This window comes from Anolis carolinensis, chromosome Y (genome assembly GCF_035594765.1).
Source record: "Anolis carolinensis isolate JA03-04 chromosome Y, rAnoCar3.1.pri, whole genome shotgun sequence".
Taxonomy (NCBI): Eukaryota; Metazoa; Chordata; class Lepidosauria; order Squamata; family Dactyloidae; genus Anolis; species Anolis carolinensis.
In genome coordinates this window covers 114593-130761 of record NC_085848.1, presented here as the reverse complement: position 1 = coordinate 130761, position 16169 = coordinate 114593, and the positions used below count along the sequence as shown (strand labels likewise).

Sequence of the window (16169 nt, the reverse complement as noted above, 5' to 3'; positions counted from 1 at the left end):
GGAAGCCCATTCAGGAGTAGAAAGCCTAGGAGGAGTCAATCCGAAGCCTATTAGGAGCCAATACGAAGTTCGTGAAGAAAAGTGAGGCCTAGCAGACAGGAGAAAGCCCATCAGGAGTCAATGGGAAGCCCATTCAGGAGTAGAAAGCCTAGGAGAAGTCAATCCGAAGCCTATTAGGAGCCAATATGAAGTTCGTGAAGAAAAGTGAGGCCTAGCAGACAGGAGAAAGCCGATCAAAAGTCAGTCGGAAGCCTATTAGGAGTCAGTCGGAAGCTGGTGAAGAAAAGTGAGGCCTAGCAGACAGGAGAAAGCCTGTTAGGAGTCAATAGGAAGCCCATCAGGAGCAGGAAGCCTATGAGGAGTCAATACGAAGCCTATTAGAAGTCAGTAGGGAGCGGCAGAAGAAAAGTGAGGCCTAGCAGACAGGAGAAAGCCTATTAGGAGTCAATAGGAAGCCCATCAGGAGTAGGAAGCCTATGAGGAGTCAGTTGGAAGCCTATTAGGAGTCAATACGAAGCCTATTAGGAATCAATAGGGAGCTGGTGAAGAAAAGTGAGGCCTAGCAAACAGGAGAAAGCCTATTAAGAGTCAATAGGAAGCCCATCAGGAGTAGGAAGCCTATGAGGAGTCAGTTGGAAGCCTATTAGGAGTCAATACGAAGCCTATTAGGAATCAATAGGGAGCTGGTGAAGAAAAGTGAGGCCTAGCAAACAGGAGAAAGCCTATTAAGAGTCAATGGGAAGCCCATCAGGAGTAGGAAGCCTATGAGGAGTCAATAGGAAGCCTATTAGGAGTCAATACGAAGCCTATTAGAAGTCAATGGGAAGCTGGTGAAGAGAAGTGAGGCCTAGCAGACAGGAGAAAGCCTATTAGGAGTCAATACGAAGTCCATCAGGAGTAGGAAGCCTATGAGGAGTCAATAGGAAGTCTATGAGGAGTCAATCGGAAGCCTATGAGGAATCAATACGAAGCCTATGAGGAGTCAATACGAAGCCTATGAGGAGTCAATCGGAAGCCTATGAGGAGTCAATACGAAGCCTATGAGGAGTCAATACGAAGCCTATGAGGAGTCAATCGGAAGCCTATGAGGAGTCAATACGAAGCCTATGAGGAGTCAATCGGAAGCCTATTAGGAGTCAGTTGGAAGCCTATTAGGAGTCAGTCGGAAGCCTATGAGGAGTCAATACGAAGCCTATGAGGAGTCAATCGGAAGCCTATTAGGAGTCAGTTGGAAGCCTATTAGGAGTCAATCGGAAGTCTATTTAGGAGTCAATACGAAGTCTATGAGGAGTCAATCAGAAGTCTATTAGGAGTCAATACAAAGCCTATGAGGAGTCAGTGGGAAGCCTATGAGGAGTGAATTGGAAGCCTATTAGGAGTCAGTCGGAAGCCTATGAGGAGTCAATCGGAAGTCTATTTAGGAGTCAATACGAAGTCTATGAGGAGTCAATCAGAAGTCTATTAGGAGTCAATACAAAGCCTATGAGGAGTCAATGGGAAGCCTATGAGGAGTGAATTGGAAGCCTATTAGGAGTCAGTCGGAAGCCTATGAGGAGTCAATCGGAAGTCTATTTAGGAGTCAATACGAAGTCTATGAGGAGTCAATCAGAAGTCTATTAGGAGTCAATACAAAGCCTATGAGGAGTCAATGGGAAGCCTATGAGGAGTGAATTGGAAGCCTATTAGGAGTCAGTCGGAAGCCTATGAGGAGTCAATCGGAAGTCTATTTAGGAGTCAATACGAAGTCTATGAGGAGTCAATCAGAAGTCTATTAGGAGTCAATACAAAGCCTATGAGGAGTCAATGGGAAGCCTATGAGGAGTGAATTGGAAGCCTATTAGGAGTCAGTCGGAAGCCTATGAGGAGTCAATACGAAGCCTATGAGGAGTCAATACAAAGCCTATGAGGAGTCAGTTGGAAGCCTATTAGGAGTCAATCGGAAGTCTATTAGAAGTCAATACGAAGTCTATGAGGAGTCAATCGGAAGTCTATTAGGAGTCAATACAAAGCCTATGAGGAGTCAATGGGAAGCCTATGAGGAGTGAATTGGAAGCTGGTGAAGAGAAGTGACTCCTCATAGGCTTTCTATGGAAAAGACCGTAGGGAGCCCATGAGGATCCCATAGAGGCCTAGCAGGCAGCACCAAGCCCGCCAGGCCGCCTTTTCACCTCAGGAGAGAGGCCTAGCGCTCAGGAGAAAGCCTCGTCGTAGTTTTGGACTTAGGCCCCGCCCACCAGCTACAGGGAACCTATGGGAAGCGGGCATGCAAATGAAGGGGAAGCCTAGCAGCAAATAGCAAGCCTCCTCGGCTGCGTTAGGCTCCGCCCCCCGGTACAGTGAACCTATAGGATGCAGGTGCTCGTGGTTCACCCCCTTCCTTGTGTCCCGACAGGAAGACCGAGGGAAGATGCGGGACCTGTTCAGCCCACAGTTCCGGTGGACCACGCTCCTGCTCTGGTTCATATGGTGAGGAAAGACAGATCCTCCTCCTCCTCCACCTCCTGGGAGTCTCAATGGAATTCGCTCACTTCCCTCCTCGCCTTCTCCGCAGGTTCTCCAACGCCTTCTCCTACTACGGCCTGGTCTTACTCACGACGGAGCTCTTCCAGGCCGGAGACCTCTGCAGCCGTGAGTCGAGCCCCCGTTCTCTTGTCCTTTTATGAACTAGAACTCCCAGTGATTGGAAATCCCTTTGGGAATGCGTGTAATGGCACACAGGTTACTCGGCTGTTAGACTGGACGCTACAAATATATATATATTTTGGTTAGCAAAGGGTGGTCGTTTCTTTGGAGTTGAAACTCCACTTGCAGTCGCGATTCTCATTGGCAGTCGTAACCTTGTCGAAAAGGTAGAAATGATGCCGCATCCATTCGGCAATGGCACACAGCTTACTTGGCTGTTAGACTGGACGCCACAAAATATATATGCGGAGACCGCCTTTTGAAAACCACTAGTCAGGAAAAGGCATCACCTTGTTAGAAGTCAACCCTCTGAACAAGTGATGTTCACAAGCATTCGTGTAATGGCACACAGGTTACTCGGCTGTTAGACTGGACGCCGCAAAAAATATACATATTTTGGTTAGCAGAGGGTGGTCGTTTCTTTGGAGTTGAAACTCCACTTGCAGTCGCGATTCTCATTGGCAGTCGCAACCTTGCCGAAAAGGTAGAAATGATGCCGCATCCATTCGGCAATGGCACACAGGTTACTCGGCTGTTAGACTGGACGCCGCAAAATATATGTGCGGAGACCGCCTTTTGAAAACCACTAGTCAGGAAAAGGCATCCCCTTGTTAGAAGTATATGTATAATAATTTATAAATATATAATTTATTGTATATACATATAATATTGATAATAATATTATAGTGGAATACAATATTACACTACTAATAATCCAATATAATAATATTAATTATATATTTTATATGAAATGTAAGATTAATATTACCATATAATGATATAGTACAATATACAGTAGAATCTCACTTATCCAACATAAACATTGGATAAGTGAATATCTTGGATAATAAGAAGGGATTAAGGAAAAGCCTATTAAACATCAAATTAGGTTATGATCTTACAAATTAAGCACCAAAACATCATGTTATACAACAAATTTGACAGAAAAAGTAGTTCAATATGCAGTAATGTTATGTTGTAATTACTGTATTTACAAATTTAGCACCAAAATATCATGATCTTTTGAAAACATTGTCTAAAAAAATGCGTTGGATAATCCAGAACGTTGGATAAGCGAGTGTTGGATAAGTGAGACTCTACTGTAATATGAAATAATTACTGTGATAGAATAATACAGAACAATGTAATCTTTAAAACCAGGACAGTAAATAAAGAGCAACACTGAAATTCCACAAAGGAAACAATCAGGGCCAGCTAACACAGACCCAAAAAAAATATCAAAAATATAATATTGATAATAATATTATAATGGAATACAATATTATACTACTAATAATACAATATAATAATATTATATATTATATATTAAATGTAATATTACTAATAATATTACCATATAATGATATAGTACAATATAGTAATTTAATGCTTATATTGTGCTATGCTAGTAATATATTGTATGTTCATTTGGTTTATAAGCCGCTCTGAACCCCTTTGGGGTGAGAAGAGCGGGATATAAATGTAATAAATAAAAAATAAATAAGAACTCAACCCTCTGAACAAGTGATATTCATAAGCACTCATGTAATGGCATACAGGTTACTCAGCTGTTAGACTAGACGCTGCAATATATATATATTTTGGTTAGCAGAGGGTGGTTGTTTCATTGAAGCTGAAATTCCAGTTGCAATTGAAATTCTAATTGCAGTTCTAATTGCTCAAAAGATGAGAGACAGGGCCTTCTCAGTGGTGGCCCCTCGGCTATGGAACTCCCTCACCAGGGATATTAGATATTCCATAAGAGAGTAAAAAAATGTCTTTGTGACCAAACCTTTGGAGATCCCTGTGCAGTAGATATGGAGTGAGTTGTAATGACTATAGGAATGGCCCAGACTATGCTTGTGGATCTTGTGATTACTGTATATACTCGAGTATAAGCCTAGTTTTTCAGCCCTGTTTAGGAGGGTATAATTCCTAATCAATAGTCCATAGCCTTTAGGTATAGTCCATAAGTCATATTTCTGTATTGAAGTCCAAAACAGCAACATGCATCCACCTCTACTGAGGTAAAACAGACTTAGTACAAAATAGAGTCCTGCGCCTGAACAGGCTCAGTACAATCGCATGTGTATAATTCCTCCCAAAACAAAGAGGTACAGTCAAACTGGGAAATAGAATACAGGTTAGCAAATAAATAGTGAAAGGCTTGGGAGGTTGTGATTTCCAGCACCTAAAGGGGGGACGATCGGGGTGGTACGGGGTTCGAAAGGCCGAACGAGACCCTCACGTCTTATCATTGCCTTCTCGTTGCCCCGCCAAAGTGTCGAGCAGGAGGAAAACGGCGAAGCCCAAGTGCAGCTTGGCCTGCGAGGTCTTGACGGAGAAGGACTACGTCGACTTGCTGTGGACCACGCTCTCCGAGTTCCCAGGTGGGCCAAGAGGGGCTTCGGAGGGCCACGCTCCCCATGCATTTCTGTAGAGCAGTGGTTCCCAAACTTATTTGGCCTGCCGCCCCCTTTCCAAAAATACTTCCCAGTGCCTCCTGGAAAGCGGGCGTGGCTTAGAGGGGTGGGCGTGGCTCCTGCTCAAGAGGGCGGGGCTGAGCTTCTCCAGTCCAAGATGCAGGGCTGGAGGGGGAGGTGGGCAGGGCCACAAATGGGCGACCAGGACTGGGATGGGCGGAGTTGCGAGCTCTGAGGTAGGGCTGAGCATCTATCTCTGTCCTGGACACAGGGGACGGGGCTAGAGGAGGGGGCGGGGCCTCTTCCCAAGTGCCTGACGGGGCTGGACCTCTCAGGCTCTTGGGAAAAGGCCCCACCCCAGCCCCACTCTTTAGTTCTAAAAGGCCTCTCAGAGGTATAGATGCTCAGCCCTATCTCAGGCGATTGGAAGGAGACCCCGCCCCCTTCCCTGGCTCCGCCCTCTGTGTCCCAACAAGAACCTCAGGAGAGATATAGATGCTCAGCCCTGTCTCGGGCTCTTGGAAGGAGGCCCCGCCCCCTTCCCTAGCTCCGCCCTCTGTGTCCCAACAAGCGCCTCAGGGGAATTATAGAGGCTCATCCCTGTCTCGGGCTCTTGGGAAGAAGCCACACCCACTCCTCTAGCTCCGCCCCCTGTGTCCCAACAAGCTCCTCAGGAGAGATATAGATGCTCAGCCCTGTCTCAGGCTCTTGGGAAGAGGCCCTGCCCCCACCCATAGCCCCGCCCTTTAGTCCTAAAAAGCCTCTCAGGAGAGGTATAGAGGCTCAGCCCTGTCTCGGGCTCTTGGAAGGAGGCCCCGCCCCTTTCCCTAGCTCCGCCCCCCTGTGTCCCAACAAGAACCTCAGGAGAGGTGTAGATTCTCAGCCTTGTCTCAGGCTCTTGGGAAGAAGCCACGCCCCCTTCTCTAGCTCCGCCCCCTGTGTCCCAACAAGCTCCTCAGGAGAGAGATAGATGCTCAGCCCTGTCTCGGGCTCTTGGGAATAAGCCACGCCCACTCCTCTAGCTCCGCCCCCTGTGTCCCAACAAGCTCCTCAGGAGAGATATAGATGCTCAGCCCTGTCTCGGGCTCTTGGGAAGAAGCCACGCCCACTCCTTTAGCTCCGCCTCCTGTGTGTCCTAACAGGTGCCTCAGGTGCTCAGCCCTGTCTCCGGCACTTGGGAAGAGGCCCCGCCCCTCCTCTGGCCCCGCCCCTGTGTCCTCATAGGTGCCATCACCGCCCCCCGGATCACTCCAGCGCCCACAAGGGGGCGGTAGTGTCTACTTTGGGAATCACTGCTGTAGAGCATTGCCTACCATCAGTGGAGCCGGGGATGTTACTATTGGATCAGGCTCTTTCCTTTTCTTCCTTCCTCTCGTTCTCTGTCTCTCTCTCTTTTTCCTCCTCTGTTTCTCCCTCCCTCCTTCCAGGCGTCCTTGTGACCTTGTGGGTCATTGACCGCATCGGGCGCAAGAAGACCATGGCCCTCTGCTTCTCCGTCTTCTCCTTCTGCAGCCTCTTGCTCTTTCTCTGCGTCGGGAGGTGAGCGCACCGTGTTGCCGTTGGTTTTCAGAACCCAGTCTTGGGGGACGGCAAAGGCCACCCGGGCTCCACCCCACAAGGGGCTCCACCCCACAAGGAAAACCCCACGGAGAGGAGAGGAGAACCGTGGGCAAAGGGACAACGGGAAGAGTGGCCAGAGCAGTCTTCATGTGTCAACCCCTTCTAGTTGGTGACAAAAGGGTGCCGACATGACCCAGATCCTGTTACAGCCAGTAATAAATCTCCGGTATCCCAGTCCCAGTTCGTCACCAGAGACAGTGACCACTGTGTCCATGCTAGCTCATTAGCCTCCTAGTTTCTTCCCATCGCCCGAGAGAAGATTTATGGCCTTTCTGTTTTCACCAGTCTTAGCAAAACAACTCTGAAGTTTCTTGCTGGGTTAAGCTAGATCCGTGATTCCACAAAGTGGGTGTTACCACCCCCTGGTGGGCGCTGCTGGCACCTATTAGGACACGGGGGCGGGGCCAGGGGAGGGGCGGGGCCTCCTTCCAAGAGCCAGAGACAGGGCTGAGCCTCTATACCACTCCTTAGGCACTTGTTGGGACACAGAGGGTGGAGCTAGGGAACGAGGCGGGGTCTCCTAAGAGCCTGAGACAGGGCTGAGCCTCTATACCTCTCCTGAGAGGCCTTTTAGGACTAAAGGGCGGGGCTAAGGGTGGGGGCGTGGCCTCCTTCCAAGAGCGTGAGACAGGGCTGAGCCTCTATACCTCTCCTGAGAGGCCTTTTAGGACTAAAGGGCGGGGCTAAGGGTGGGGGCGTGGCCTCCTTCCAAGAGCCTGAGACAGGGCTGAGCCTCTATACCTCTCCTGAGGTGCTTGTTGGGACACAGAGGGCGGAGCCAGGGAATGGGACAGGGCCTCTTCCCAAGAGCGTGAGACAGGGTTGAGCCTCTATATCTCTCCTGAGAGGCCTTTTAGGACTAAAGGGAGGGGCTAAGGGTGGGGGCGTGGCCTCCTTCCAAGAGCGTGAGACAGGGCTGAGCCTCTATACCTCTCCTGAGAGGCCTTTTAGGACTAAAGGGCGGGGCTAAGGGTGGGGGCGTGGCCTCCTTCCAAGAGCCTGAGACAGGGCTGAGCCTCTATACCTCTCCTGAGGTGCTTGTTGGGACACAGAGGGCGGAGCCAGGGAATGGGACAGGGCCTCTTCCCAAGAGCCTGAGACAGGGCTGAGCCTCTATACCTCTCCTGAGGTGCTTGTTGGGACACAGAGGGCGGAGCCAGGGAATGGGACAGGGCCTCTTCCCAAGAGCGTGAGACAGGGTTGAGCCTCTATATCTCTCCTGAGAGGCCTTTTAGGACTAAAGGGAGGGGCTAAGGGTGGGGGCGTGGCCTCCTTCCAAGAGCGTGAGACAGGGCTGAGCCTCTATACCTCTCCTGAGGTGCTTGTTGGGACACAGGGGGCGGAGCTAGAGGAGTGGGCGTGGCTTCTTCCCAAGAGCCTGAGACAAGGCTGAGAATCTACACCTCTCCTGAGGTTCTTGTTGGGACACAGGGCGGCGGAGCTAGGGAAAGGGGCGGGGCCTCCTTCCAAGAGCCCGAGACAGGGCTGAGCCTCTACATCTCTCCTGAGAGGCCTTTTAGGACTAAAGGGAGGGGCTAAGGGTGGGGGAGGGGCCTCCTTCCAAGAGCTCGAGACAGGGCTGAGCCTCTACATCTCTCCTGAGAGGCCTTTTAGGACTAAAGGGCGGGGCTAGGGTGGGGGCGGGGCCTCTTCCCAAGTGTGTGAGACAGGGCTGAGCCTCTGTATACCTCCCCTGAGGCGCTTGTTAGAACACAGGGGCGGGGTATAGAGGCTCAGCCCTGTCGGGCACTTGTGAAGAGCCCCGCCCCCTCCTCTAGCCCCGCCCCCTGTGCCCTGGCAAGTGCCGAAGGACAGGGATAGAAGCTCAGCCCTGCCTCAGAGCTCTTAACTCCGCCCATCCCAGTCCTGGCCTCCCATTTGTGGCCCCGCCCACCTCCCCTCCCAGCCCTGCATCTTGGACTAGGGGGGAGGCTCAGCCCCGCCCTCTTGAGCAGGAGCCACGCCCACCCCTCTAAGCCACACCCCCTTTCCAGGGGGCGCTGAGTCATAATTTTTATGGAAAGGGGGCGGCAGGCCAAATAAGTTTGGGAACCACTGAGCCAGATCAATATTCCCTTTCATTGTTGTTAAAGCTATCAGGCAATTATCAATGTACACACAGTGTGGTTTGCCAATCAAAGCCGTGGTTTATACGCATTTGCAATATTTTTAAATCCCCTTGTCAAGCAAATCTCACAGAACTTGTTCTTAGCAAATATTGTTTGGCAAATGTCGTGGATTTCATTTATTCCAATCTTCCGTTGCAGGAAAGTCCTGACCGTGCTGCTGTTTGTCGCCAGGGCCTTCATTTCGGGAGGGTTTCAGGCCGCATATGTTTACACTCCAGAGGTAAGAAAGAATATGGCTTATATCTTATATTTATACAATGGGAGTCAGTCTAGATGACCTTCAAGTGAACGCTTCTCATTGTATTATTATTATTATTATTATTATTATTATTATTATTATTATTATTATAGTATGACACAGCAAACAAGATAGACATGCTGGATTTCGTATCACAAAATCCCAAGTCAAACACTTCCCAAGTGTCTAGGACTGTGTGATGTATTTTCGGATGATGCGTGCAGATCCCAGCAGGGTGGCCTTTTGCAGTTGGCAGATCGTAATTTTGTCAATGTCTGTTGTTTCCAAATGCCGGCTGAGTTCTTTTGGCATGGCACCCAGTGTGCCCATCACCACCGGGACCACTTGCACTGGTTTCTGCCAGAGTCTTTGCAGTTCAATCTTGAGGTCCTGAGAGCGGCTGAGTTTTTTCCTGTTGTTTTTCGTCAATGCGACTGTCACCTGGGATGGCAACATCAATGATCCAGATTTTTTTCTTTTCCACAACTGTGATGTCTGGTGTGTTGTGTTCCAGAACTTTGTCAGTCTGGATTCGAAAGTCCCACAGTATCTTTGCGTGCTCATTTCCCAATACTTTTGCAGGCTTGTGATCCCACCAGTTCTTTGCTGCTGGAAGGTGGTACTTGAGGCATAAGTTCCAATGAATCATTTGGGCCGCATAGTTGTGCCTCTGTTTGTAGTCTGTCTGTGCGATTTTCTTACAGCAGCTGAGGAGATGATCAATGATTTCCACAATATCTTTGCGTGTTCATCTTCCAATACTTTTGCAGGTTTGTGATCCCACCAGTTATTTGCTGCTGGGAGGTGGTACTTGAGGCATAAGTTCCAATGGATCATTTGGGCCGCATAGTTGTGCCTCTGTTTGTAGTCTGTCTGTGCGATTTTCTTATGGCAGCTGAGGATATGATCCATGGTTTCATCCGTTTCCTTGCACAGTCTGCATTTTGGGTCATCAGCTGATTTTTCGATCTTGGCCTGAATTGCATTTGTCCTGATGTCTTGCTCCTGGGCTGCAAGGATCAGGCCTTCTGTCTCCTTCTTCAGGGTCCCATTCGTGAGCCAGAGCCAGGTCTTCTATTATTATTATTATTATTATTATTATTATTAATGGCCTTTGTCCTGATGTCTTGCTCCTGGGCTGCAAGGATCAGTCCTTCTGTCTCCTTCTTCAGGGTCCCATTCGTGAGCCAGAGCCAGGTCTTCTATTATTATTATTATTATTATTATTATTATTATTATTATTATTATTAATGGCCTTTGTCCTGATGTCTTGCTCCTGGGCTGCAAGGATCAGGCCTTCTGTCTCCTTCTTCAGGGTCCCATTCGTGAGCCAGAGCCAGGTCTTCTATTATTATTATTATTATTATTATTATTATTATTATTATTAATGGCCTTTGTCCTGATGTCTTGCTCCTGGGCTGCAAGGATCAGGCCTTCTGTCTCCTTCTTCAGGGTCCCATTCATGAGCCAGAGCCAGGTCTTCTCCTTATCAGCTTTTCCTTCAATTTTGTCAAGGAACTTTCCATGCAATGTTTTGTTGTGCCAGCTGTCAGCTCTAGTTTGTAGTGCGGTTTTCTTGTACTGATTCTGCTCTAGTTTGTAGTGCGGTTTTCTTGTACTGGTTTTTTGTCTGCTGTGCTTTGAGGAGTTTCTGATTTTTGACTTCAATCAAAGCAGGTTCTTCACTTTGCTTGACATATTCTGCCAGGGCATGTTCTACTTCTTTGACTGCTTGTTTTACTTGTAAGAGTCCTCTGCCCCCTGATCTTCTAGGTATTATTATTATTATTATTATTATTATTATTATTATTATTATTATTATTATAGCTGTGCCCAGCCACGTGTTGCTGTGGCATGGTTTGCTATTTCTGAAAGAAAAAAAAACTAACGAGGAAGTGGTGGTATTTAATATATGTTATATGCTGGTATATATGTCCAGTATGCATAAGGTTGTGTGTGAACTGTAACTCACATCATGCCTGGTGAGTAGCCGGGTGGCCCTTCGTAGATTGTAAGATTGGTGCTGGTAACGGCCGATAGTGGCTGGTTTAAAGATGGCAGGTGGGGTGGCCATTGTCTTGTGTAATGTGGAGTGGTTTGGAGGAGGAGGAGGAAGGAGTATTCTGGTGGAGAGAGGATTGGGAAGAGCGATAAATAAACCTGTATGGTGATGATAAGGTGCTGGTCGAGAACAATATATTATATTATTATCATGGCACAATATTATGGTATCACAATATTAGCACAATATTAGTATCAATATTATATGCATATACGTTATATTATTACCATAGGACAATATTATGGTGCTGGTCGAGAACGATATTGCTGAATCAAACTAATGCTGCCCCGTGTCGTTGGCAGGTTTATCCCACGGCCACCCGCGCCCTGGGCCTGGGGACCTGCAGCGGAGTGGCCCGAGTGGGCGCCCTGATCACCCCTTTCATTGCACAGGTAAAACCCGCTCTCTCCCTTGGGTGTTTATTATTTATTTGCTACATTTATTACTATACCCCGCCCACTCTCACCCCGAAGGGGACTCAGAGCGGCTTACAAATTATATGTGCATACCATATATTCTATTATTAGCATAGCACAATATTAGCATAATATATTGCTATATTGTACTATACCACTATACTGCAATATTATTAGTAATTTTATACTATATAATTAATACTATTATATTGCATTATTATTATATTATATAATGTTAGTATCAATATTATTGTTGGGTTCTCTTCTCCCAGTTGTGCTGTGGGTAAGTCTTCCACCAGAAAAAGCACCAAGACACACGCTGGTAGATTCCAACAGGTTTTATTGTACAGAATACCAGAATCTTCTCTGTAGCCCATTTATAAAGGGGCTCTCACATACTAGAGGGTAATTGAGGTTTTATGGATTGTAAGGTTCTCTTCTTTCAGTTGTGATGTGGGTAAGAAAGCACCAAAACACATGCTGGTAGATTCCAACAGGTTTTATTGTACAGAATACCAGAATCTTCTCTGTAGCCCATTTATATAGGGGCTCTCACATACCAGAGGGTAATTGAGGTTTTATGGATTGTAAGGTTCTCTTCTTCCAGTTGTGCTGTGGGTCAGTCGTCCCCAGAAGAAAGCACCAAGACACACGCTGGTAGATTCCAAGAGGTTTTATTGTACAGAATCTTCTCTGTAGCCCATTTATATAGGGGCTCACACATACCAGAGGGTAATTGAGGTTTTATGGATTGTTAGGTTCTCTTCTTCCAGTTGTGCTGTGGGTAAGAAAGCACCAAAACACATGCTGGAAGATTCCAACAGGTTTTATTGTACAGAATACCAGAATCTTCTCTGTAGCCCATTTATATAGGGGCTCTCACATACCAGAGAGTAATTGAGGTTTTATGGATTGTAAGGTTCTCTTCTTCCAGTTGTGCTGTGGGTCAGTCTTCCACAGAAGGAAGCACTAAGACACACACTGGTAGATTCCAACAGGTTTTATTGTACAGCATACCAGAACCTTCTCTTTGGCCCATTTATATAGGGGCTCTCACATACCAGAGGGTAATTGAGGTTTTATGGCTGGCCCGTTTTATGGCTGGCATCTGTTCTTTGTCAGCCGACCGGAGATATCAAAGATTGGAGATCATGACAGTCTTCCTCTGAAATACTGTGATAATCCATGTAACCCTCCTCCTCCTGCTCTTCCTCCCGGCAGGTGATGCTGGAATCGTCGGCGTACTTGACGCTGGTGGTGTACAGCGGCTGCTGCGTGCTGGCAGCCCTGGCCTCCTGCCTGCTACCCATCGAGACGCAGGGCCGGGGCCTGCAGGAGTCCTCCCACCGCCAGTGGGGCCAGGAGATGCTCGGCCGCGGGCTGCCCCGCTCACGCTCCCACTCCCACTCCAGCCCGGGCTCCCAGGGGTGACGGGGTGGGCGTGTGTTGCAAGCAAGGCCCGCGCCCCGACTGGAGCCCATGCGTGGGACTGGTGTCATTTACACGCGTGGCCCTCGGCACCTTCCACCGCATCACATTGAGAGGGGGAAGCATTGTCAGCCGTCCCGCTTCCGTTCTGCCTCCCCATCACTCTCAGTCTCACTTGGAAACCTAAGAGCTGGCAATACATTCGTCTTACATTTATTCAGCAACGATCCCTTCGGATCTTCACTGAACATAGGATATAAGAGACTGCTCACCGTCGGCCATTGAAACAGGACGGGAAAGGCCAGTGGCTCCGTTTTCCGTATCCGAATGGAGCCGCCTGTCTCGATGCATCGCATGCTGTTGACTCACGAAAGAGTCACTTTTCCCGTCGTGAATGGCTCTCTGTGCCCACAAAGCACCACTGTCTTTTGTCGGGTCCGATTTTTATTGCCTGAGGAAGGTCAGCAGACGGGATACATTGGCCAGTATGAAATAGTCGGGTTTTGTTGAATCCCGGAGTCGTAACAGCTCTGTACTTAACCACCACACCAGTCCAGTATAAATCAGAAAGCAGTTTATTAGAGAAGAGATAAAAGGCAAAAGAGTAACAAGTTAGTTCAAAAATATGCAATAGTCCGGAAGAATTGCAAAAAAACAAGAATGCAAAATATCCAGAAGAATTCCAAAACAACAAGAATGCAAAATATCCAGATAAACAAGGCAGCTTGAAATCCAATACACGGAACTCCACAATAATCCCTTAGACTTGGAAAATAAAACCTTAAAGAGCTGAAGACATGAAACTAGAAATTCCCTTGACTGTAATGTTGCCCGGACTGATCTAAAATCATTTCCTTGTCTCATAGACTGTCATGAAATCGTTTTGTTTGCCTTTACAAACAGGTAAGGGTCTATTTGCGAACACTTGTCCGAAGTTTATGGAAGTTATGTCTCCTATCTCCTGGCTCATTAGACTCTTCACCTGGAAGTTCATCTTCGGAACTCGCTTCCCCAGAGAAAGGCTGCTCTGGGCCCTCTTCAAACGCTTGTTTTCGGGATTTGAAATCCCGGGATGACTCAGAAACAGTAAAATTAGTGACATCAGAAACAATCTTGGCTGAATTGCAACAGGTTTGCCGAACCTGCCACACATCCTCCACAAGCAAACTTGGGATTCTATTTTGCTTCGTCGCTTTCACGGAACGATCTCAGACCGTCTCCCGAAGCCCTCCCGATTCAGAGAAAGCCCCACAATGAAAAATAAGGGATTTCACAATTGAATCGCGCTTGAATTCAAACTGGTTGTGCCGAGAGCGTCTGAAAATCTCCATTGCTCTTTTGATTGGTCATTTCGAAGAAGGTGCTGGAGGAGCGAGGACACAAAACACGTTGCTTGTTTAAGAAGTTGAGTAGTTGGTATCACGAGCTAAACCTTGCCACCGGCGCGTAGAAAACAAGGAAGACGCAGAACGAAGACCAAAGTAATCAAAACCACAATTCGAGTCAGATCGCCAACCTTTTCTACATCTTCTATATATTAAAAATGTAATGTACGTTTGTAGGACCGAGTAAACAACAAAACCACTGAACCAAATCACACCAAATTTGGCCACAAAAGACATAGTGATCCCATCTATGTCTTTCAAGCAAAAAAAACCCTTGAAAATAAAGTCCAAAGTAGAGAACGAGGAAGAGTCGTTTGTAGAACTGAGTAAACAACAAAACCACTGAACCAAATCATACCAAATTTGGCCACAAAAGACATAGTCATCCCATCTATGTCTTTCAAACAAAAAACCTGGAAAATAAAGTCTAAATTAGAGAACAAGAGTCGTTTGTAGAACTGAGTAAACAACAAAACCACTGAACCAAATCATACCAAATTTGGCCACAAAAGACATAGTCATCCCATCTATGTCTTTCAAGCAAAAAAAACTTGAAAATAAAGTCCAAATTAGAGAACAAGGAAGAGCCGTTTGTAGAACTGAGTAAACAACAAAACCACTGAACCAAATCACACCAAATTTGGCCACAAAAGACATAGCCATCCCATCTATGTCTTTCAAACAAAAAACCTGGAAAATAAAGTCTAAATTAGAGAACGAGGAAGAGCCGTTTGTAGAACTGAGTAAACAACAAAACCACTGAACCAAATCATACCAAATTTGGCCACAAAAGACATAATCATCCCATCGATGTCTTTCAAGCAAAAAAACCCTGGAAAATAAAGTCCAAATTAGAGAACGAGGAAGAGCCGTTTGTAGAATTGAGTAAACAATAAAACCACTGAACCAAATCACACCAAATTTGGCCACAAAAGACTTAGTCATCCAATCTATGTCTTTCAAGCAAAAAACCTGGAAAATAAAGTCCAAATTAGAGAACGAGGAAGAGCCGTTTTCAACCCTGGTTGCTGGTCAGAAGGGTAGGCCCCGCCCATTTTGTCTCCTAGCAACCCCCCCGGCCACATTGGCGCCGGGGTACAGCCAGGTTTCAGGCTTTTGAGGCTTCAAGACTATTCACTGCTATTCCACCTGGCCAACAAAGCATTCCCATAAGCCACAGCAACGCGTGGCCGGGCACAACGAGTACTTTCTAAAGTCCTGGGAGGAGTTACAGTTTGGATTTTCAATTCCTTGTTAACGAAATCTGGCGAGATTAGTATGCGATGTATGCAGACGATTTAGCGCTCGTCTCCCACTCTCGGTTGGGTCTGAGGTTGCGCCGAGAACCATCACTGTATATAACAACCGCCAGCAAAGATTTTGCAGCTCGTTGTATCCCTTGGGATGAAGTATTATTTATTTATTTATTTATTTATTATAAAAGTACGTTTGAGTGACAGGAAAGAGCTTCTCCCCATTGCGAAGGGGGCACCTGGTGGTCCTCCGCGCTCGCCGGAAAACACGCAACGAACGCTTGAATGTCTCTGCTGTGTTTTGAATGTACAGTTTCTCAAGTGTTGAAGGTGAGGTCTCTGTATTGCTGCCGAGTTTGTCGTAATTTATTCTTCCGTGTCTCCGCCCGACGAGGCGTTGGATCCCGCACCTGATATTTTATGTCGAATAAAGGAATAGTTTTTACAAGAGTTGGCTTGACGGAAGAGTCTCTTGAGAGCAAAATATTTTAAGGGAGAGTTAGTCTCTCATATTGTTGGGGAAATCTGCCCGT

At 47.1% G+C, this 16169-nt stretch overlaps 1 protein-coding gene across 1 annotated transcript in view; it reads left to right on the top strand.

Annotated features, from left to right (window-relative positions):
* LOC134292935 (synaptic vesicle 2-related protein-like) overlaps positions 1–16086 on the top strand; it is a 35778-nt gene extending 19692 nt beyond the window's left edge. Inside the window, exons 10-16 of the mRNA XM_062958809.1 lie at positions 2393–2466; positions 2552–2628; positions 4965–5072; positions 6533–6644; positions 8993–9074; positions 11457–11546; positions 12792–16086. Of these exons, the coding sequence (XP_062814879.1) occupies positions 2393–2466; positions 2552–2628; positions 4965–5072; positions 6533–6644; positions 8993–9074; positions 11457–11546; positions 12792–13001 (753 nt within the window). The 3' untranslated portion in view covers positions 13002–16086. The remainder of the gene's footprint in view (positions 1–2392; positions 2467–2551; positions 2629–4964; positions 5073–6532; positions 6645–8992; positions 9075–11456; positions 11547–12791) is intronic.
* The last annotated feature ends 83 nt before the right edge of the window (positions 16087–16169 follow it).